Consider the following 23,631-nt stretch of genomic DNA (forward strand, 5'->3'; position numbering starts at 1 on the left):
TTTTGCATTACTTGTGAATCCTTTCTCATCTTTCATAGCAGGGAGATAAGTGGGTAGAGCAATAATGTGTAAACAAGTCATTCAGATATGAGTTTTACTTTGGCTCTTTCTCAACAGTTTTTGATGTGATCTAAAATTTTATAAATTCACTTTTTTTATAGGGAAAAAAATTGAGCCAGTTTGGACTCCCTGAGGGTCTTTGGTAACTGGTTTCATTCTAAGAAGGGTAGAGTTTGGTGAATGTATAGATCATCCTGTTTGCTCTTAGTAATTTATTTGAAATATACTCCATACTGAGTTTGTATTTCCCTATCTTCGTAACCTCTGTAGCACTACTGCTCCTGTAGTGATTGGTGTTCCATGCTGTTTAGTTATTTTCATACTTGTTTATTTTCTTGGTTTAGATTGTAGGTTCCCTGAAGATTTATGTGTTCCTATCTTTGTATTCCCCATAGAATTTGGCATAAGGTTAGGGCTTCCCTGGTGGCTCAGAAGGTAGAGAATCTGCCTGCAATGTGGGAAGCCCAGGTTTGATCCCTGGGTTGGGAAGATCCCCTGGAAAAGGAAACGGCGGCCCACTCCAGTATTGCCTGAAGAATTCCATGGCAGTCCATGGGGTCATAAAGAGTCAAAAGATGATTGAGAGACTGGGAATTTATACATACTGGGTGTGTGAACAGGACTCTCTGTTGCAAGTGACAGACAGTGTAAAATGGGATCATCAAAAAATTTATTGATATAAGAATGAGATTGATAAGACTTCAGGGGTAGCTGGATCCAGGCCCTCAGCCATCATTTTCACCCTCTTGCTTCTGTTCTCTCCCTTCCTGTCTTTGTTCCACCTCCTGTGGAACTCTCTGGCATGCATTTATGTGTGATGGCACCTGCAGTTCCAGGCTTACACCCACGGAACTAAGTCCACAAGCAAGATTTCTCAGTCTTGGCGCTGCTGACATTTGGGGCCAGATAGTTCTCTGCGGGGGAGCCTGCTCTGTGCATTGTAGGATGTGCAGCAGCATCCCTGGCCTCGACCATCCAGGGTCAGTAGTATTGCTCACCCTCCATTTATAACAGCCAGAAATGTCCCCACGCATTGCCGAATAGCCCCTGGGTGAGGAGCAGTGGGGCAGAATTGCCCCTGTTTGAGAATCACTGTCTAAAGCAATAGCATGTCCCCCCCTCTCCCCCACAGTCAATTCCAAAAACCACCCAAGTCTAGCAGTCATTAGGCTGGAATGGAGTTACATACCCAACCCTGAACTAATTACAGGGCCGGTGGGGGTGGGGTGGGGCTTGTGGAGTCATTAATAGTGTGCTGGTCAGCTTGGTCTGGGGTTGCCAGTCCACTCATGAACTGTGGTTTAGGTGGGCGTGTGTGTCCTGCCAAACTACTGGAACAGGAGTGGGATGAGGTACTGATTATTATTAGAAACAAGGGGGATGGATTCCATGTAAGACCAAAACAAAGCCTAAAACTCCCAAACCAAAGCAAAGAACTTGTGAACCTCACCTCCCCCACTCCCCACCCCCCAGGGACTAGGGTGTCTGTGACTTGAGAGGGAAGCTTGGTGTGGTAGAAGGAGGATGTGCCTAGCATCAGGTTGATTCCGTCTGGCTCCTCTCCTTCCTAGCTGGGTAACATTGGGCTAGTTGTTGAAAGTGTTAGTCGCTCAGTCATATCTGGCTCTGCCACCCGGTGGACCGTAGCTCTACAGGTTCTTCTGTCCATGGAATTCTCCAGGCAGGAATACTGATTGGGTTGCCATTTCCTTCTACAGGGGATCTTCCTGACCCAGGGATCGAACCTGGGTCTTCTGCATTGCAGTCAGATTCTTTACCATCTGAGCCACTGTCCCCTTCTCAATTGTATTGAATCATGCCTGCAAAAATACTTCTTTTTGGCATTTTCGTTGAAGTGTACCAAATAAAATTATATATAAATCATATACTCAGTGATTTTATAGTTTGAATAATCGTATATGGCTGGCAAACAGATCAATAAACAATAGCCCAGAAGGCCCCGTCACAGCCCCCTCAAAGTTCTCCCTCCTCCAGAGAGAATCCCTGTCCTGCTTCCTATTTGTCATAGTTTAGTTTTTCCTGTTTTTGAAATTTGGCAAAAATGGAATTGTACCATGTGATTCTTTTATACCTGTTGCTTTCACTCAGTGTGGTGTTTGTATTTACCCCTGTTATTGCATAGACAACAGCTTGTTCATTTTCATACTGCAGGCTACTAGCGTTTTAACTGCTGTGAGATTTTCAAGGACTTTTGAGAAATAAAGGAGAACAGTGAAAAGCCCTCATGTGTTTGTCACTTAATAGAAGGTCCATAGTCTCCTTTCCTCTAAGATTATTGATTTGGACGTGAAAAGATAACACATGGGCACTCATTAGCTTGAAAATCAATTTTAATGAGTTTAATGTTTGGTCCTGAATGATTTTAGGTAGAAACAAAGCAGTATTGGTGCCCAGTGCTCTAGCTGGTTTCATTGTTTTGTTTATAAATGCATTCTATGTGACCAAATAGTCCTTTATTGAAGACCTCTTCTCAGTGACAATTTCAAAAGGGCATATTTTTTCCTGTTAAAGTAGAGTTGATTTACATGCTGTGCCAATCTCTGTTGTATAGCAAAATGACTCAGTTAGATACATATATACATTGCTTTTTCATGTTCTTTTCCATCATGATTTATCACAGGCTATTGAATATAGTTCCTTGTGTTACACGTTAGGATTTTAGTTGTTTATCCATTCTAAATGTAACAGTTCGCATCTACCAGCCCCAAACTCCCAGTCCCTCTCTCTCCCTCCCTGCTAGGCAGCCGCAAGTCTGTTTGCTGCGTCTGAGTCTGTTTCTGTTTTACAGATAGGTTCATTTGTGCCATGTTTTAAATTCCACGTGTAAGGGGTATCATACGGTATTTGTCTTTCCCTTTCTGACTGACGTCACTTAGTGTGGTAGTTTCTGGTTATATCCTTGTTTCTGCAGATGGCGTTATCTCGTTCGTTATTTCGTATGTGTGTACCGCATCTGCTGTGTCCATTCATCTGTTGATGGACATTTAGCTTGTTCCCACGTTTTGGCTATTGTGGAGAGTGCTGCTATGAACATAGGGGCGCATGTATCTTTTTGAATTACAGTCTTGTCCAGGTATATTCCCAGGAGTGGGATTGCTGGATCGTATGGTAGCTCTATGTTTAGTTTTTTGAGGAACCTCCATACTGTTCTCCATAGTGACTACACCAATTTACATTCCCACCAACAGTGTAGGAGGGTTCCCTTTGCTCCACACCCTCTCCAGCATTTGTTATTTGTAGACTTTTTAATGATAGTCATTCTGACTGGTGTGAGGTGGTACCTCATTGTAGTTCTGATTTGCATTTCTCTAATAATTAGTGATGTTGAGCATCTTCTCTCCTGGCCATCTGTATGCCTTCTTTGGAGCAATGTCTGTTAAGGTCTTCTGCCCATTCTCTGAGTGAGTTGTTTTTTTATTGCTGAGTTGTTATGAGCTGTTTGTGTATTTTGGAGATTAAGCCTTTGTCTGTTGCATCATTTGTAAGTATTTTCTCCCATTCCATTGGTTGTGTGTGTGTGTTTTTTTTTTTTTTTTTAATGGTTTCCTTTGCTGTAAACCTCGGTGGCTCAGAGGTTAAACCTGGGTTCAACCCCTGGGTCGGGAAGATCCCCTGGAGAAGGCAATGGCAACCCACTCCAGTCTTCTTGCCTGGAGAATCCCAAGGACGGGGGAGCCTGGTGGGCTGCTGTCTCTGGGGTCGCACAGAGTCGGACACGACTGAAGCGACTTAGCAGCAGCAGCAGCAGCATATTTACATGTTTCAGTTCCCCTGTTTTGTAGAAAGGGAACCCTAGAGTCCTTTTTCAAAGATCATGTAACATGCAGAACTAATACGGGATGATTGCTATGATAAACTGCTGGTTCATTATATTTGTGAATATTTCTTAATCTTGGAGACATTATTTTGATGTCTCTAAGATTTGGTAAAAAATATAGTGTTTCTTACAAGGCACTTGCTCTCCTGTGTTTAATAGTTTGGGACTTCTGAAATACAGTGAATTTATTTGCAAGTCAGATTTGCCCTTAAATTGTATGCATAGCTTGCCAGATATCTGTGGGGTGAGTTTTGTGTTTCTGACTTCACTAGTTTGTCCATCTCTGCTGTAAGCAGGGTCTGGATCTGTGAGTTCGGCTGCTTCACTGCTGTTCACAGTTTGCCTAGGTTCTTAAGAATCCCATGGATTTGGGATGTGATGATGTAGTGGGCAGGGTGAGGAGCGTCTTCCTTACCTCCGGGATGACAGAGGACAGGTGGTTAATCTGGAATTCTGCCCCTGAGAGCTCTTAGATGTTTCTGAAAACCGCAGGTGCCAGGGCCCCACCTCCACAGACTGCTGCATCTAGACTGATGAAAAGTAGATAAAAGTCACTCGTTTCAGAAGTTTATCTGCCTCTCTAGTGTGCATTTGAGTTACAAATCAGTGCATTAAATGAAAAGGTTTAGAGTTTGAGGACTTATGTTCCCAGGTGATCTTTTAGTGACTTCTGTCAGTGTTTATGCTGACCATTCAAAATGTCTTAGCTTTAAAAAACTGTTTTAGAAAACTTACAGGGCAATTTCATACTCTTACAGTGTTATCTTTTTCCACCTTCTTGTATTAGCTCCTGCAGCTATTAAATCACTTCTTAAGCTGGATTTTATTCTCATTGTTTTAAGTGTTTGTAGGAAAGTGCTGGTTTAGCCAGAAGGATGTAGGGAACCTTTCAAACTATCTATTTCATAGTATGATGCTGGGTTTTGTGTTTTCACTGATCATTGCATGAAGTTTAAAAGCTACGAAGAAGAGAGTTTATCCAGTTTGTCATATTAGAACCAGGGCGGCTGAATGCTACTACTTCTGTTTTAACCGGAGACTAGACAGATGAGGCAGTCCTGACCCCGGGTGTGAGGGCTGCGTTAGGGGCCAGCGGTCATCAGCGTTTTTGAGATGCCAGGTGCTTCCCCAGCCAGATCCCAGCACATCTGATCTCTCTGTCAGGAAGATGTAGCGCATTCATCTGACCTTTGGCTAACTGGGAGCTCCCAGCAGGAGCAGGGGCATCGGCTCCCTGGGAGGACCCACGCCAGACCTCTCCTGGGGACCAGGCTTCTGCAGGGCACATTGGAAGCTACATTCCGACAAGTCTCTCCCTCCCTGCACTTGACCCTCTGCTCAGGTCAGGAGCAGGCTCGTCCTCTTCACTGTATGCGGTGTATTCACATCTTTATTTCGAATCCAGTCTCGATAGGCCAAACTGTTGAATGATAGGAATGCTCATGTGTCATGTTGAGAATATCAGACAGCAGTCTTATTCTCTTTAAATAATCGAAGTATTGAGCATTAGTAAGATGTTTTCTTAAGTGTTTTGTATGAAATTCAAGGCAGATAAGACAGAGTACATGGAGACATAGTTTAATTTCATTTTCTTTCCCTATTTACTTGTTTATGACCAACAAATACAAATGACCATTTATTACCAACAAAAAACAAGTCTGTTTCTTCTGGGAAATAATTATCTGAAATGATTGTTTTCTATTCAAAGTGCTCATTTTAACTCCTTGTAGTGAGGGAACGTTTCATCCAATGGGCAAAACACGATTTTTAATATTTTATTTATTACTAGTTGGCATAAAATCACAAGTGTAAATGTTAAAAATGGCTTTTCATCCTGAATAATGTTTCAAGGGTTCTTTCCTAAGTCCTTGTGAATAAAATTACACTTGCAGTGTGTTTATAATCCTTTAAAATCCTCAAATCTTTAAAAAGAAATTTGACCCGAAGGTTTAAATAAGGATTTTATTTGCAGAAATGAATATTTTAATTCTCTTAGGTTATAATTTTCTGACTAGTTATAAAACAGTATTCACAACCCTGCTACAGAAACTTCATATTGTACTGTGCATTTATTAGTATGTGAATTCAAAAGAAACTTATTTTGGCTGTGAAAGAAGTGCAGACGTAAAAATGACCTTTAGCATGAACTCAAATAGGTTGACAGAAGAGTAGTTCAATAAATTTTTTATATGTTTAAAACAGAATTTGTTTCTTCATTATTGGCAGTTCATTTCAGTTAACATTTTTATTGCGATGCCCATTGTTAAAAGAAAGAAAACCAAATCTGAAATCCTTATGAATTTATCTCAGCAAAATGCTTTTCAGATTCTTGTTTTTGCTGCCATTAGTTTTGATTTACTTTATCTGCAGTCAGAAATGACGTAGATATTATTGCTGTGACTAAAAAAAGATTTTTATTAAAAGTACCCAGATCATATCAGTGGGAATAAACATTACTGGCCTCAGCGTATTTGCCCTTAAAGTGCCTGTGTATTTGCAGTAAATATTGTAACTTGAAGTATACGTTCTCATAGACTAAAGGTTTCACCGTGAGACATTTTTCCGTTGCTCGCTTGTTTTGGAGGGTCATTGTGGGCATCCCTGCTTTATGTTTTACACAAGCTGGCAACTCCAGCAGACTGTTTATTCTCACTCAGCGCCCCCACCCCATACCCCAAGAAGGAGTGCTTGTTTCCCTCGCCACCTCTGGCATCTTCCTGCTTGCCTGCCCTCCTGCTTCTCTGCCGTGATCCCTCAGCTCCTTTATACCTGAAATGTTGGTGTATCCTAACGTCCCATCTTGGCTCACTTCCTTTACTTTCCCTTTTCCTGTTGCCAGGGCATCAGCCACCTCCCGTCTGTATACGTGGGCTGTTGATGTCCAGTTGAGATCTCCTGTCTTGGACTGCAGGCTGGCTTGTCCAGCTGCCCACCACATGTCTTTACTTTCAAGTCCTTCTGGTCGTACTCATCATGGACAGGAGGGGAGCTCACTGTAACCTCTCCCCAGACCCGCTGCTTCTGAATTCCCGAATGAAGAAGCCTAAGCCAGAGCATCTGTGAGTCCCGTGCATTCTCCCATGCCCCCAACTCCCCCATCCAGGTAGCCACCAGGTCTTGTGAGTCTGTCTTCCAGAATCTTTCCTGCAGCCGTTTTTTCTCTTGCGGTGCTTGCTGCTTAGTTCAGGTTCCCAGCAGACCCCATCTCAGTTACTGTAAAGATTCTAACCAGACCTTCCTCCAGGCCCCGCTCCCTTCTCAGGCAGGGCTATCTTGTGTTCATCTCACACTTCTGAATCCCTGCCTCTTGGCATCCAGCTAAACCTAGGATGACATTTGGAAATAAAATGAAATAAATGACCCACTTCCCTTATGTTACAAGTAATAGTGTAGGTGAGTCCAGGACAGAGTTATAAAGAATAGAGAATTCAGGATTTCGTCATAAGTGGACATGACGCCTTCATTTTTTAAAAAAATTATGCAATTTTAAAAGACTACTTTCCATTTACAGTTATTACAAAATGTAGGCTATATTCCCTGTGTTGCACAGTACATTTTTGAGTCCATCTTACGCCCATTCTCTCCTACCTTTCCTACTCCTTTCCCCACTCCTCACTGGTAACTGCTAGCTTGTTCTCTATATCTGTGGATCTGCTTGGTTTTTGTTTTTTTTAATATTTACTAGTGTGTTGTATTTTGTGTGTGTGTGCTCAGTCGTGTCTGACTCTTGCGACCCCGTGGACACAGCCTGCCAGACTCCTCTGTCTGTGGGATTCTCCAGGCAAGAACACTGGAGTGGGTTGCCATTCCCTCCTCCAGGGGATCTTCCTCACCCAGGGATTGAACCGGGTCTCCTGCATTGCAGGATTCTTTACCAACTGAGTCACCAGGAAATCCCCATTTTATTAAACTTCACATAAAATTGATATCACACACATATAAGTGATTTCTCTGTTTTCTTTCACTTAGCATAATGCCCTCCAAGTCCATCCATGTTACTGCAAATAGTAAACTTTCATTCTTTTTTATGGCTGAGTGGTATTCCATTATATATATATATGTATATATATGTATTTGTATTAATATGATTATATATTTAATTATTCTACTCTGTGAAAAATGTATTAGTAGTTTGATAGGGATTGAATTGCATCTGTAGATTGCCTTGGGTCATATAATCATTTTAACTATATTGATTCTTCCCGTCCAGTAACATAGTATATCTTTCCATCTGTCTGCGTTGTCTTCAGTTTCTTTCATCAGTGTCTTAAAGTTTATGGAGTACAGGTTTTTGCCACTGTAGGTACATTTATTTCTCAGTTTTTTTTTTTGATTCAGTGGTAAATGGAATTGTTTCTTTAATTTCTTTTTCTGGTATTTTGTTGTTAGTGTATAGAGATGCAACAGATTTCTGTGTATTAACTTTGTAACCTGAAACTTTACAGATTTCTACTAGAGCATTAATGAGCTCTAGTAGTTTTCCAGTACCATCTTTAGGATTTTCTATGTATGGTATTATGTCATCTGCAAACAGTGACAGTGTTCTTCTTTTCCGGTTTGGATTCCTTTTTATTTTCTTTTTCTTTGCTTGCTTTGGCTAGGCCTTCTAAAACTATGTTGAATGAAAGTGGTGAGAGTGGGTATCCTTATCTTGTTCCTGATCTTAGAGTGAATACTTTTAGCTTTTCAGTGTTGCGTATGACGTTAGCTGTTGGTTTGTCTTAGGCCTTCATTTTTCAAAAAGCAGTATCCAGGTCTGTTCTGGTAAAGAGAACTAAACTATCAAAGTTTTACAAAATTAGACATAAATGGGGGCTTCCCTTGTGGCTCAGCTGGTAAAGAATCTGCCTGCAATGCAGGACACCTGGGTTTGATCCCTGGTTTGGGACGATCCCCTGGAGAAGGGAAAGGCTGCCCACTCCAGTATTCTGGCCTAGAGAATTCCAAGGACTATATAGTCCATGGGGTCACAAAGAGTCGGAGACTGACTTTCACTTCACTTCACTTCAGACATAAGTGGAGCCCATTTTTTATTTAGTCTCTTAGTATACCTGAATGACTTACAGAAATGTTTTTAAAATGTTGGATTTTAAACTGTTTACACTTTATTATTGAAAGTGTGTTTGGTAATATGCCTTCAAATATTTTGAAATTGTTATATTCTTGTCAGGATCCCTGAGATTTTTCTAAGCCCTATTATTTCCTTTACACCCATATTCACACAGCTTACCAGCTCAGGGGGAGGGAGGCACTGGTTTTTGACTAAAGCATTCTCTTTTGAAGATTCTGATTAAAGGATAGGAAAAAGATTGGTGGCTGGGAAAAGGACCACAGCACAACTCTATCTGCCTAGAACCCATGTACTCTTTAGCCTCTTCTGACCTTGTAAAGAGACGGAAAAAGCAAGTTCTCTAATTCGTGTCTTACTTGTGTTTGTACTTTATTACCGAGTCACCATAAACTCATATGACTTCACACATTTTCTCCCCTTTGATATGTAATGAAAGACACCATTACTCACTTCAGATGCAGTGGGAAGACCCAGCATATAGAAATGTCGGGTATTGTAAGAAGCCTCAAAATACTGAGTAAGCTTTGAATTTCCTGTTCAGAGAGTGGGGTTAGTAATTAGGAAGATTCACATGACTCCTGATAAAATAATTTTACCCATTTGCTTAGAAAATCATCTCTTATTTGCATGAACTGTTTTTCTTTTTTGAAAGAGTCATTATTCTTTATGCTCACAGAAACAACTTTTACCTGTAAAATCTTTTAAGAATTTTTTCCCCCCAAGAGAGAAAAACTGAGGCTGTTTTTGCCAAGGTCCTGTAGTGACTGTTTGGCAAATGTGTGAATGAAATCTAGACTTCCTACTTCTTTCTTCTTTCTGTCCTGTCTTTTATATTTATGAATAACTTTTAGGCCTTTGCAAGATGTGTAATTATTTGTATGTAGAGGAATGAGCCACAGCCCAGGCTCTGCAATACTCAGTGCATGTAGATGCTTGACGTTGAAATTCTGGCTTCCTCAGTGTCATTTGGGCCTTTGCTCCAGGAATTAATTTTTTAAAATATAAAATATGTCTAAAGATGTTTTGACTTTTTGTATGATAAAGTACCTTGAAAGGATATATCTTAATCTTTTCAGCAGAGATTGTCTTTAAGGTGTGCATGATATGAAATCACAGAGAAAAGTCTTTTGAGTTGGGTCTTTGGGGATTATGTTATGAACACAGAAAATAAGTTTTTTCAGATCTACTGTAACCACCTCCCTTTACTGTGTACATTGATCTTTGACCTAAATTGAAAAGGGTTTGGTTTTCTTCTCCTTCTGTAATGTTGTTAAAAAGACAGTGGGCCTATGGGTATTGGGTGTTCTTTTGGATTTTCTTAGAGAAAAGGAAAAAATGGCTTTGGGTGTTATTTAATAGGTCATATCAAAAGCTAGGCCATTCCTTATGAAAATGCATTCACGCCTGTCTTGTGTTAGTGCTGTGGCCATATGTCTTCCAGATGATTGGACACATGCTTATTCATTCTGTGGAGGACTCGTCTCTTTCTGTGGCTTCTTTGAAGGATCTCGTCAGAAGCTAATGATGAGAGGGTATAGCAGTTGGCCTGACAATAGTACATGAGACTCTTTTGTTCATTCTCTTGATCATGACTACATTAGGAACCAGAGGCTTTAGAAGTTCAGTGGAAAGAAGCCACAGTGTGTTGCCTTGATAATGATACTGTCATGGGTTGCTTATTCCTTGATTAAAACCACCTAGCTGTGTAGTCAATACTGTTCAACTCTTAGGGAATATAAAACTGAGGAATAAATTGTCAGTTGTCATTAGAGAAAATAATGATGTTATGATTAGAAGAAAGGTTGTGTAAGGTAATTTCAGTCTTGTTATCCTCATCCTGTCTTTTATTTTAGAAGACTTGATGCACTGCCACGATGTACTGCCATGAAATCTAGAATAACTGCATACTGTTTTGGTGACAGACTTTTTGAAGGGAGAGTGACAGCTTCTCAGAGAAGACCTTTGGCTCTGGAGTAGGGGGACCAGCCTGGATTTAACTTGCTGTGTCTGTGGACTTATCACTTAAGCTTGCAGGCACATGAGTCCCCTAGTGTATCCCCAGCATGTAATGGATGCTTAATAAATACTGCTCTCCTCCTCTCTGTGAAAGTTGTGCCTTTCCCTCTCCTGGTCCGGAACTCTGTGGGCTTCTCCTTTGGCCCCATGTGATGAAATACGCAGTGTACCGATGTGGGCAGCATGACGTGGCTCCTGTGGATGCGGGCCCTGTGCGTCCCAACCACTGTGCTGGGCTGGGCTTAGTCACTCAATCCTGTCCGACTCTTTGCTACCCCACGTATGTGTGTAGCCTGCCAGGCTCCTCTGTCCATGGGATTCTCCAAGCAAGAATACTGGAGTGGGTAGCCATTTCCTTCTCCAGGGTATCCGCCCAACCCAGGGATCGAACCGGGTCTCCTGCATTACAGGCGTATTCTTTTCCAGCTGAGCTACCAGGGAAGCCCAACCACAGCAGGTTCCAAATGACATTCCTTCCTTTCCCCGCAGGTGCCTGAGATCATCAGTTCCATCCGGCAGGCTGGGAAGATCGCCCGCCAGGAGGAGCTCCGCTGCCCTTCGGAGTTCGATGACACATTCGCCAAGAAGTTCGAGGTGCTGTTCTGCGGCCGCGTGGCCGTGGCGCACAGGAAGGCTCCACCCGCCCTGATCGATGAGTGCATCGAAGGCTTCAGTCACGTGAGCGGCGGCTTCTCCTCGGATCAGTTCCGGTCTGCACCGCAGCCACCGGGGGATGGGGAGCGGGGCCCGCGGCCGATGCGCAAGTCCTTCTCGCAGCCCGGGCTGCGCTCCTTGGCCTTCCGAAAGGAGTTTCAGGATGCAGGGCTGCGGAGTAGTAGTTTCTTCAGCTCTTTTGAGGAGAGCGACATCGAGAACCACCTGATTAGTGGACACAATATTGTGCAGCCGACAGATATTGAGGAAAATCGAACTATGCTCTTCACGGTAAAATATTATCAAGCCTCCTGCACATCCCCAGTCTGGTCTGTGTGTTCAAAAGAAAATCTGCTTAGTTGAACGAAGATTATCTGTGAATTGCTTTTGGATTTATGTGTGAATCCATATATTTTTATTCTGAATAATTCTTTTATCAGGATAGAATCCTTATTTAGTCCCCATTACCCCCATTAGGGGGTAACAAACAGAATCTATCTTACATCCTGTATGATTTTTATCTGCCTCCCACATGATGGTGAAGACATCTTTTCAATGTGGAACAATCAATTAATGTGTGTAAAAGAGGCTCCAAAAGGGTTTTTTTTTTTTTTTAAACATATTTCAAGTAATATATTTCAGCAAAATTTTTTTGGAAAATACCCCTTTACTATTTTTATAAATTTGTTAAACTACTTACACTTTGTTACCTGGGTAATTGGGGATAACTGATATTTGAAATTGATACCCAAACTACAGTATTAGTTTAGCCAGCTGCTTACTCTTTTCTAGAAATGGTTTGATAAACTGACAGTGAGCCAAATGCCAGAAAAGGCATGGGCAGGAGGCTGTCCTGGCAGTTGAGGCTCCTCGGTCCGGGCTGATCCCAGCTGTTCTGGAAAGGTTGCTGTCCTAGGAGTTCTCTGGGTCTGAACTGATAGGACTCAGCTGGTTTCCTAGTGAGTTAGCCTCTGCAGTATGGGAAGGAGATTGTTCTCAGCCTCCTCTGTCTCTTCTTTGGCCTAAGGCTGACTGAGAGTCTAGGGAGAGAGGAAGGTGTGCTTAAATATAACGTTTCCATGCCTAACTCCGGGCCAAGTGATGAGGAAGCTGGCTGTGGAGATATACAGGGTCGAAATCGAGATGGAGTGTCAGAGGGCCGATTTCTTCCTCTTTTCATGGTTGACCTAATATACTGAAAAGAGTGCTACGTTGGCAGTCAGACTGGTGTTGTAATGTGTGGTCTGTATTAAAAAAAAAAAAAGAACCCCACCAACACCTCTTGGTATCATTGGGAAAGCTGCTTAGTACATTTATTTTCAAGTATTTATTGTGTAAATGCTATCTACAGGGTCCCTTGCAGCATGCTAGAAATACAGCAATGGACAGGACAGGCATGATCTCTGCCCACGTGAAATTTAGATTCCAGTGAGAGACTGACAACTGATTGTATGAGTAATTGTCTCACTAAAATTGTGATAAATGCTGCGAAGGAGGCTGTGAGGGCTTCTGGGGAATCAGGGCTTTCTGAAGGCAGTGATTTTCACTGAGCAGAAGTGTCACTGTGGCCAGCTAGAGGAGCATCCTGGGTTCAGGGAACAGCAGGGGAAGGAGGGGAGCTGCACGGTTAACTATGTGGTTATTGCGACAGTCCTCTGTCCTAACGGAGATCTGTTAGGCTGACCCTCGTCTGTAAGACAATGTTAGTTTGTGCTCACACTGTTAACTTTTTTAGGAAGTCAGGTAAGCAGGAGTGAGTATCTAACACAGTATGTACTCAACAAATGGTAGATTTTTTAACAATAATTTAAGATTTTTCTGATCATTAGAAAGTGTCCTGGAAATTTTAAAAGAGAAGCTCCTGTATCCTTGGAGAGTCGCTTATGTAGAAAACCTCTCTTTCACAAAGGGGAGCTGTGGGAACCTGAGGCTTTGTGACTGACTATGAGGTATTTGGTCCTTTCATCTCAAGACAGCTGCCTGACGAAGGTGAACACCTTGACGGTTATCTCCTACCCAAAGCCCGTAGAGTAGAGTGTGCCCTGGAAGTGGTCTTCTACATGATATGGTCACTGTTAAACAGGAGCTTGAGCCATTGATTCTTTATTTTCCTAGGTCATGAAATGAGAAAGTTTGTATAATAAATCTGAATTCAGTGTTCATGCAAAGCTAGTTTCTTTCTTTCTTTGTCTTTTAAGATTGGTCAATCTGAAGTTTACCTCATCAGTCCTGACACCAAAAAAATAGCGTTGCAGAAAAATTTTAAGGAGATATCCTTTTGCTCTCAGGTAAATGAACATGGGTTATCAGCTCAACTGCAGTTGAATTTTTTAATGAATTATTTTACTGTTTGTCATTCAACCGAAGTGGCTAAGGTCACAAGATGTATGCTTTCTAAGTGCTGGGTTTGTGATCTTGCATTTCCTTCTGTGTATTAAGGCAAAATATAACTTGAATGTTAAAAATTTTGCTTTTAGCAACCATAACTTACTGGAGAAAGTACGTTTCCTTTTCTTTTTTTCCCAGTCATTGGCAGTCCTGATTTCCAGGTGTATGTGCATGTATGTGTGTCTGTATGCATATTTATATATATACTCATACACACTAATATATTTTTTAAAGTACTTATTTTTACTTTCTAAAAATTCATGACTTTGGGGATACCAAGATCATTATTTCTCTTCCTTAAAATATAATAAGTAATGAGTACCTTTGAGGATGTTTTCCTTAGAGTAGTGTCTACTTGAGTTGTTTCCTGAAAATCTCCTGGGTGTGTTTCATAGAGAGATTTGGAGAATCTGTCAGTTATAATGAGCTATGACAACTTTACTCAGAATCTTCCTAGCAAAAATGGGTTACTGTTTGGGTAGTTTTAAAAAGTCTGAAATCATTTTCTCAGTTTCATTTTCTCAAAATTAATAAGACATAATGAAACTCTCATTGTTGATTTATAATGTGATCTATGTAATGATTCAATAGGGAATTTTTTCCCCCAAAGGTGAAAACGACGTTCATGCATAAGATCGACTAGAGAACCGTTTACAAAGAAAATGTTTTTTCCAAATCATATTTTCCTTTGGAGTAACCTCTTGCATATGCTTAACTTGCCGTTGGAGAACATTGATGGCAATGCCAGGATGTGTCAGTGATTGCTCGTTTATTGGGAAATATTTGACCTGAAAGTGAGATTCTCCATAGACATTTTATCTTGATTTGCTTGTATTTCTGTTGAAATGGTAATACTAAATATTTGCTTTTTCATATGGTAGTTTTATTGTTTCCTAAAGGATGTTTACAAATTTACATGATCACCTGCCCTTCAAGCTGCCGACACTTTGCATGCTGGTGCTTTTAGGAGATGCTGTAGGTTAATATTTATGGATGATGTCTTATCTGTATTAAGGTGGTTCTTAGCTGATACTTTCAAAACAAGTGTACATATTAATATTTATTAAAAAGAGCTCTTAGGAAACTGTGGTACAGCTTTGGCCTTAATGTCTTATGCTTGAAAGTATCTCTGTTCTTTGTGTATATAACTTTTGACTCACTCTTCCTACCAGTTTACTTCAGGATTTACTTGTTTGTTATTTTAGGAGTACAAATATTTTAAAACCTTTCCTTTAATGTTTGTGTCTACGTGTGTTTGCTTGTGTGTGTACAGTTGTGTTTCTTTGTTACTCTCTGATCTACTTATTCCTTAATACTTAAGAAAAGTTCTCATTTTTCTGTGTCAGCTTTTCTCCACTTCCTCTCACTATGAAAATGAGGATGAAAGCTCTGGTTTTCAGATCCTGCTTCTCTTATTGTGGGGATAGTCAGAGGAGTAACATTTTAGTAGAACTTCATATTTGAGAGATGTTTTTAGATATTTAAAACATCTTTGAAAATAGTAATTTCACAGTGTCCTTTAAAACCGTGCCGTGTGAGTCTTCAGCTGCGCGTGTGGCAGTGGTGCCTCCTCTGGGTATAGCTTACCATTCTTGATCTTGTCCCTGCCTTCCACAGGGTATTAGACATGTGGACCACTTTGGGTTCATCTGCCGTGAGTCTTCCGGAGGTGGAGGCTTTCATTTCGTCTGTTACGTGTTTCAGTGCACAAATGAAGCTCTGGTAAGTGAGAAGGGGCTCTTCTTACCTTGAAATCTCATCTACATGGGATGTCAGCCTCGCTGATTTCTTTATAGCAAAACTATATGGCTTCACTGACAAATTATTTGGTTTTAATTATACTTTTATGACTAATAACCAGCTAATATACACTTGAGACTGACTTGGGTGCACATTTTCAATGTTCATCATGCTTAAAGGCCTGCTCACTTTCACCCTCTGCTTTAGCATCTTTCAAAAGTCATTTTGGACTTTTGATCAGAAGAGTTGGTTTTCGTTCAGTATTTAATTTGCATCTAGTTTTTACCTTATCTCCTTGAAAAACTTTGAGCATTTGTAGTGTTTCTAGACTATGTATAAGCCTAGTGGTTCTTAATGATTCTTATCCATTAACCTGTGACTAACAGTCCAGAAGAATCTTAAGTACTGGGTCTTTCCACAGAGTCCTGAAATCTCTGCCAGATCATTTTAAATGGCCTTTCTGCTCTCTGTGGTCTCTCCTCTTTGATCAGGTGGATGAGATCATGATGACCTTGAAGCAGGCCTTCACGGTGGCTGCTGTGCAGCAGACAGCGAAGGCGCCAGCCCAGCTGTGTGAGGGCTGCCCCCTGCAGAGCCTGCACAAGCTCTGTGAGCGGATCGAGGGTGAGCCTGGTTGGGGTGGGGTGGGCAGGAGTTCAGGGGCCTGGGCAAATTCGTTGGAAGGTTCTGTCCCACAGAGGGTGACGCTAGTTACAGGGGTCATAGATGGATGTCTTCTGTATATCAGGTGCTACCATCTCCCCTCGAGGGGCCCCGAAGACGGTGGAGGAGTTAGGGGAACAGAGGGCACAAGACCAGTTGCGCTGTTAATCATGGTGGGGTGAGTGTTCAGTTGGCTGCCACGGAGGGGTCTAGTAAGATGAGAGGTAAGAACTAACCACTGAGTGAGCCGATTACACGGCTTCCCTGGTGGCTCACTGCAGCTCTCCTGCAGTGCAGGAAACCCAGGTTTGATCCCTGGGTAGGAAAGATCCCCTGGAGAAGGAAATGGGAACCTGCTCTAGTATTCTTGCCTGGGAAATCCCATGGACAGAGGAGCCTGGTGGGCTGCATTCTGTGGGGTCGCAAAGAGTTGGACACGTAAAGAGTCCATTACAAGGTCGATGATAGCTTCAATGATAGCTTCTTCCAGAGCAGTTTTAATGGTGAGGAATGGCCAGAGGGCAGGTTCCAGTTGAGGAGCCAGTGAGAAAGAGCACAGGAAGTGTTGCTCCAGGTTTTTCTAGGAATTTGACTTGGGGAGAAACTGCAATAAATGTTACGATTTCCATGCTTAAGATATGCCTGGCACTGTACTGCTTTCTTTAACATGTATTATCATCCATTTAATCCTCACCACTTTGTGGAAGGAAAAGGGATTACTGCACATTTGAGGGATAAGCAAGCCTACTTTCTGGGGCTTGGGGATGATAACCATCCTGGTGGATGTGAGGTGGTATCTGATTTCCCTTTTTAAAGACAAATTGACATCATCTTAAGGTCTTCAAAGGTTCATTTGCTGGCATTCCAGTGCTGTTTAAAATGGATCAAAATGATTAACATTTTCAACCATGTTTTCCTAGTTGTTCCTTTTTGCTGACATGATGCAAAATATATCTGGGAGCAAGAAAAGTTGTGCTTTAACAAGAGATCCCATCTGAGCATCACTAGTTCTTTCCTTAGTGGTTGTCAAGATAAGGTAAACGATGACGGCAGTGTCCCCTATGAGCTTGTTAAGAAGCCTGCAGTGACTTGGGCCTTGAAGATAAAGCAGATTCTGACCTGCAGGAGCTGGAAGGGTTCCAGAGTTCCACTTGACAAATCTTTCTTTGGTCTGACTTAGCTTTCAGAGAGCTATACCTGAAAAGTTTAATTTATGGTAGGGATTTTGCTGCTGTAGTTTCGGAGTTATCATTTAATTCATCCTTTTACTGGATAAGATCCAAGCAAAGCAGAAAGCTATGCTAATGTAAAAATATCCATTAACTAGCACAATTAGAAGACTGGCGAGGGTACATTTTGCCTACATGATGGGAAGCATTTCTAAAGCATCAATGGCACATTATTAGAGCCGTCCTTAGTAAGGGAGATACTGATTATTTTATGGACAGTTAGTTTCAGGTTCCTACATTTTGCTAGGTTGCATCCCTACCCAGGGATCCAACCTGGTTCTCCTGCATTGCAGGCAGATTCTTTACCATCTGAGCTACCAGGGAATCCCCAAGTAGAATGAAATCGTTTATTAAAGCTCATTTTATGTACCCATAACAGTGGCTCTAATAGGAAGTTATGATCTGGCCAAGAACATCATAAACAGTGGAGAGGAACAATGAATGACATGGCCACAAAAAGGAAGACTTAAAGACTGTTTTCTTAATCAACTGATGTAGTTAATATGCTCTGGAATCCATAAAGTAGAATAAATAGACTGTGCTTGTGGGTGCCATTGAGAGGGGCAGCTGTACAGATTCTGTGTTTGGACTCTCTACAACTGCTAGTATTTATATAGCATTTTGCTTATTTTAAAGTTTAGAGAAGCATTTTGGGAATTCTTGGCATAAATTACACTCTCACTAAAAAGAAAAAGTTGAACTGAGGTTTCCTTTTGCTCTCCAAGTAAATTTGCCTTCGGCAAAGCAAAACTGTTCATCCGTGCTCCCTTTAATAAGAGCCTTTTCTGGTGGCCAGCATGAAGGCAGACTGACTTGCTGCCCTTCTCGCCTGTAAAACCTTTGGCATCACGTGGGGAAATGCTGCCTTCTTGCTGCAGAAACCCCCAGGAGTGGCTGAAAGTGTTGAGAACCCCACAGAGGGTGCACAGTGGAGAGCAGGCATGGGGCCTGGAGGACCAGCTTTGATTTGAGATGGGGCAGAAAGGACTTAATGAATTGAGAGCTCCTGAAGACAAGGATTGAACTATCTAGGGATCTCTGCATACCTGCTGAATATGAAGAGTAGACTGTATTGTATGATTTCACCTGAGATTGTTAGAAGTATGTATAATGAGTCTAACTCTTCTTGAGGTTTTTCTCCATGTGTGAATGTTTCATCAAACAGTACAAGTGTGTCCACGAGAGGATGCTTGGACGGTATCATTGACATCCAGATGCAGGGAGGATTTTTATTTAATGACTTCTGAGTGCTAATTTTGCTCGTAAATGTAAACACTGTTTTGATTCAGCCTGTAAGTAGTTAGTGCAGTGAAGGCATCGCTGTTTCCCTGGCTGGTGTGACCTGACAGCTTGCCAGAGGAATAGCTGAATGAGCTGTGCTCTGACAAATTGAGCTGTCCTTTCTGCACCTTTAATCACTTCTCTCTCTTAAATTGAAGAATAGTTGACTTCCAGTATTATTAGTGTCTGTGTACAGCATGGTGATTCAGTATTTTTATATCTTCTATACCATACAGTGTCATTATAACGTTACTGAATGCATTCCCTTTGCCACACATCACATCCCTGTGACTTATTTATTTTATAACTGGTAGTTTAATCCGCTGGTACACCTTAGTCCCCTTCACTTATTTTGCCCTTCCCCTCTTCCCCTCTGCCCTACGGCCACTAGCTGGTTCTTTGTAAGTCTATTTGTGTTTTAGATTGCACATATAAGTGAAAATCTGCCGTACTTGTCTTTTTCTGCTTGACTTATTTCACTGAGCAGTTCGCTTTGGTATTGAAGTCACCGGGGTCAGGTGACTTGACTGTGTGTGGGTAAAGGGAGGCAGTGGAGTGTGCTGGAGTGGTCTCTGGAGGCAGATCAACGTGGGTCAGATTCTCACTCTGTCCCTTATGTAGCTGATGACGTTGGACAAAATATTTGAGTTGATTGTGCCTCAGTTTCTTTACCTATGGACCTTGGGATTACTGTATATAGTGCCTACTTCCAGGATTATGTTGAGGGTTAGATGAGATTATGCAGTGTTCTGTAAAGTGGCACAGCAGTCATTAAAAAAAATACTGGCTTTTATTTTTATGGTGGCCGTTTAGGGTTTTCTTGGCCAAAAAAAAGGTGGTGGGGGAGTACCTCTGGAAAGACTGCTAGAAGCTGCAGTGGTTTGAGCTGGGGCAGTGGCCTCGCCACAGCTTGCTGAAAGGGGTGGGGCCCCTGCCTTCTGTGGCAGGGAGAGCAGGGAGTGCTGGCTCTGGGACGGGCTTGGCTGCTAATTGGCCTCCTGACCTGTCAGTTGCCTGGCTTCTCTGGACCTCAGGAAACTCATCTGTAAAACAGAAGCCTGATTTCCAAGTCCCTGTTCTTCATTTCGGAGATGCCCCATCTGGCCATCCTTATTATGTAGATAAATCTGGCCTAGATCCTGGCCCAGTGGTTCACCCTCAGGAGGAAATGGGGTGGCAAGTGGATAGGGACAGTGAAGTGAAAGTGAAGTCGCTCAGTCATGTCCAGCTCTTTGCAAGCCCATCAGGCTCCTCTGTCCATGGGATTCTCCAGGCAAGAATACTGGAGTGGGTTGCCATTTCCTTCTCCTGGGAATCTTCCCAATGCAGGGATCAAACCTAGGTCTCCCACACTGCAGGCAGACACTTTAACCTCTGAGCCACCAGGGCAGCCCTAAGAGTCATTGCAGTTTTTTCCATGATAGGTTGGCAAATCCTTTCATCCAAATCTCATCATGTGTGCTTATCTTTGGCCCCCAGGGAAAGGCAGAGCAGGGTCTGAGCCATATATGTGTGGAGAAGGAACTTTCTGAAATACCAGATTCTGATGGGCACTAAAATGGTAGCTTTATTTTAATGACTTTCCCTCAGAATCCTCTGTAATGTTAATTATGTGGTCATAAGACTATTAATAAGCATGTGGTGGTAAAAGGAACGCTGTTTGCCACACGGATCACTATTATGGGAAAGAACCTAACCTGCAGGAGAATGTTGGACAGTTTTCAGAGAGGGTAGTAGTGGTTTTTCCTTAAGGGAGATTGTCTAGTTTACATATAAACACTCATGAGGTTTTATCATTTTCTGAGGACAGTGTTCCTGTTGTGTGCGATGTGTTAACAACCCTGGAGAAGGAAATGGCAACCCACTCCAGTATTCTTGCCTGGAGAATCCCATGGACGGAGGAGCCTGGAGGGCTACAGTCCATGGGGTTGCAGAGTCGGACACGACTGAGCGACTTCACTTTCAAGTGGTAGGAAAAAAAATGATTTGGAACCACACAAGGCTGAGGTAGAGTCCAGTGTGTTGGACTTCAGGAGTCTTGTGAGCTCTCTGGGTCTCAGTTTTCTTACCTGTAAAATGGTCCTCTTCATCAGGTGGTTCTAGTATAAAATGAAATGATACAAACCTGACATTTAAGTTGGCTCTAGCACATGAGGGCTCAATCAAAAACTGTTACTTGTTGCCAGTGTCCTCATCACTGACATTGTTATTGATTAGAATTTCCGTAAAACCTCCGATGCCTAAAGAGGGCGGGAAAGCACGTAAGAGAGGGAGAGAGAACGGAAGGTGTTAACCCCGCCTCCTAACTGTCACGTAGTGTGTGTGTTCTCAGGTCTCTTTTTTTTCTTAATAGGAATGAATTCTTCCAAAACCAAACTAGAGCTCCAGAAGCACCTGACAACATTAACTAATCAGGAGCAAGCAACTATCTTTGAGGAGGTTCAGGTACGGTACTGGTTTTTAATTTCCAGAAAGGGGTGGGGAGAGGAAAGGCAGCTTCTCTGTGGAATGTTATCGTAAAAAATATCGAAGCAGACCAGCCAGAGCCCTGAGGGAGTGGGCCTGAGTTCCTCTTGGTTTGAGCTTTAACAGCCTCGGGACAAGGGCAAGGTCAGTATTGCAGACTCCTATCAGAACTTGGCGTGATTCATGGGGTCGCAGAGTCGGACACGACTGAGCGACTGAACTGAACTGATCAGAACTTGGCTTTCATGTGAAAACTGCTAAACCCAGGGGAGCGCTCTCTTAAGGAATGAGAGGAAGGAAATTATAAAGTAGGAAGAGCCTCAGCCTAGGAGACAGAGGACCCTGGACTTTGGTCCCTGAGCACTACTCTCCCCAGAGACTTCTGTTAGCTCCGTTCCACTCAGGATTTCAGACCTCAGTGTGGGAGTCTTAAGGATATAACATTTTGTATATGAAGTTGAACATAAGTTTCCCTCCTCGCTCTTTTTTTTTTTTTCAGTTTTGAAAATACATTTAAATGTTGCCCACACTATATAGTATATAAAATCTAAACATAAAATATAGGACAAAACCCAAGCTCACTGGGTTCCTGCTTTAACCCTGGAAACTCACTCTCATCCTTGCATTTAGATGCACGTATCTCGGGGAGACCACGTTCTGTGTGCTGGCATGCCTGTAGTCTGTTCATTATGAATTTTTGATGAGCTCATCAAAAATGTCACGTCTGCTTTTGCAAAAGGACATTTTCTGTGGTTTCCTGGCACTTTTTCTCGGGAGGCGATCACAGCAGAACAAAGCATAAATCTCTTGTGAGGAGAGAGGCAGGGGCTTTGCGCATAGAGGGGTCTTCAAACAAAGCAGGAAGGCCATTGAGTCTGGGTTGTCAGTGTTCTCTTCCTCCTCACTGGGGAAAGGCTAGAGACAGGACCCGTGATCTGTCTTCTGTTAAGAGTGAGAAATTGAAGAATTGTCTTTCTCTTTTTAATCACATGTTCTCAGTTCTCCTTTCCTTGGTCTTCTGCAGTAGAATTAGAAAGAGTTTGAATTTTATAAACAGCTTAGAATGTTATTTTCACAATTATTCAGTTCAGTTCAGTCACTCAGTCGTGTCTGACTCTTTGCAACCCCACGAATTGCAGCACGCCAGGCTGTCCATCACCAACTCCCGGAGTTCACTCAGACTCAGTTGTTTCACAATTATTAGTTGCTTTTAAATTTTCTTGTGTTCTTCTGAATCGAGACACTGCTTAATTTTCTTAAAGGATCTTTAGAGTGCTAAGTACACAGTACTCTCAGACAGAGTTAATGTGATTGGTACTTAGAATTCTTAAATGGATGGACAATTTGCTTCTGATTGTTAATGCGTTTGTGATGGGAGCTGGGGCCTTTTTCATCGGATGCTGGCTTACTTTATTGTAGTGCCATCAAGTCTCTTTAGCAAGCAATAGAAGATTCCTTCCTCCCCTAATGTGCCTTTGGTTTCTTTTTCATTTAGACAGCACTGTGTAACTTTCCCTTAAGCAGTGTGGTGAATCAGGGAAGGTAACACCCCAGCTATTGTTCTGCAGCAGTGATAAGTTCCTGATGGATGTGATTCTGAGGTTCTCTTTGATCCATGTGAGACACTCCAATATATTACAGCAAAGAGACTTTAGAGAACATCAGTGACAGAAGTTTGCTTCAGAAAATTCATGCCATTAATATACTAGGATCCCTATGTGTTGTTGTAGCAGGCTCTGTAATTTTTGTTTAGTTTAAAGACCAAAAAGAAGTCATATTGTTCCTTGGCTTTGCATAACCAGCTTGTACTTTGCCCTTAACCCTTGTAGGTGTAGCTCTTCTTTGAATAACACACACTTAACATGGATCTCGTCTTCTGATGGCTTATTGATAGTCTTGTTATTTCCTCAATGACTGTTCTTGTTTTTTATAAAATATTATATAAACCAGGTCACTAGTTTCTTTTTAGGTAGTAGTGCCTGCTAATACATTTGAAAATCATGCATTTTAAATGGATCATAAGGAAGAAGTGGCTTTGCAGTGTCATGAGACCTCTTATAAATAGAATGGTTAATATTTTTCCTTTCAGTCTTTCCTGGAGAAAAGTTGTTTCTGAGGAATTCTCCAAGGGCAAGTTTTTATAAAACAAATGTAATTACTATTGAAATAATTGTACTTAGAGCATACACTGGGCTTCCCTGGTGGCTCAGATGGTAAAGAATCTG

General features: G+C 41.9%; 1 protein-coding gene across 6 annotated transcripts in view; it reads left to right on the forward strand.

The window, feature by feature from the left end:
• The window catches only part of TBC1D1 (TBC1 domain family member 1), a 226,123-nt gene that overhangs the window by 99,570 nt on the left and 102,922 nt on the right, over window positions 1-23,631 (forward strand). For all 6 annotated transcript variants that reach the window (XM_018049366.1, XM_018049368.1, XM_018049369.1 and 3 more), the window contains 5 exons: window positions 11,475-11,930; window positions 13,838-13,927; window positions 15,645-15,749; window positions 16,259-16,391; window positions 21,294-21,385. In XM_018049366.1, the coding sequence (XP_017904855.1) occupies window positions 11,475-11,930; window positions 13,838-13,927; window positions 15,645-15,749; window positions 16,259-16,391; window positions 21,294-21,385 (876 nt within the window). The remainder of the gene's footprint in view (window positions 1-11,474; window positions 11,931-13,837; window positions 13,928-15,644; window positions 15,750-16,258; window positions 16,392-21,293; window positions 21,386-23,631) is intronic.

This window comes from Capra hircus, chromosome 6 (genome assembly GCF_001704415.2).
Source record: "Capra hircus breed San Clemente chromosome 6, ASM170441v1, whole genome shotgun sequence".
Lineage (NCBI taxonomy): Eukaryota > Metazoa > Chordata > Mammalia > Artiodactyla > Bovidae > Capra > Capra hircus.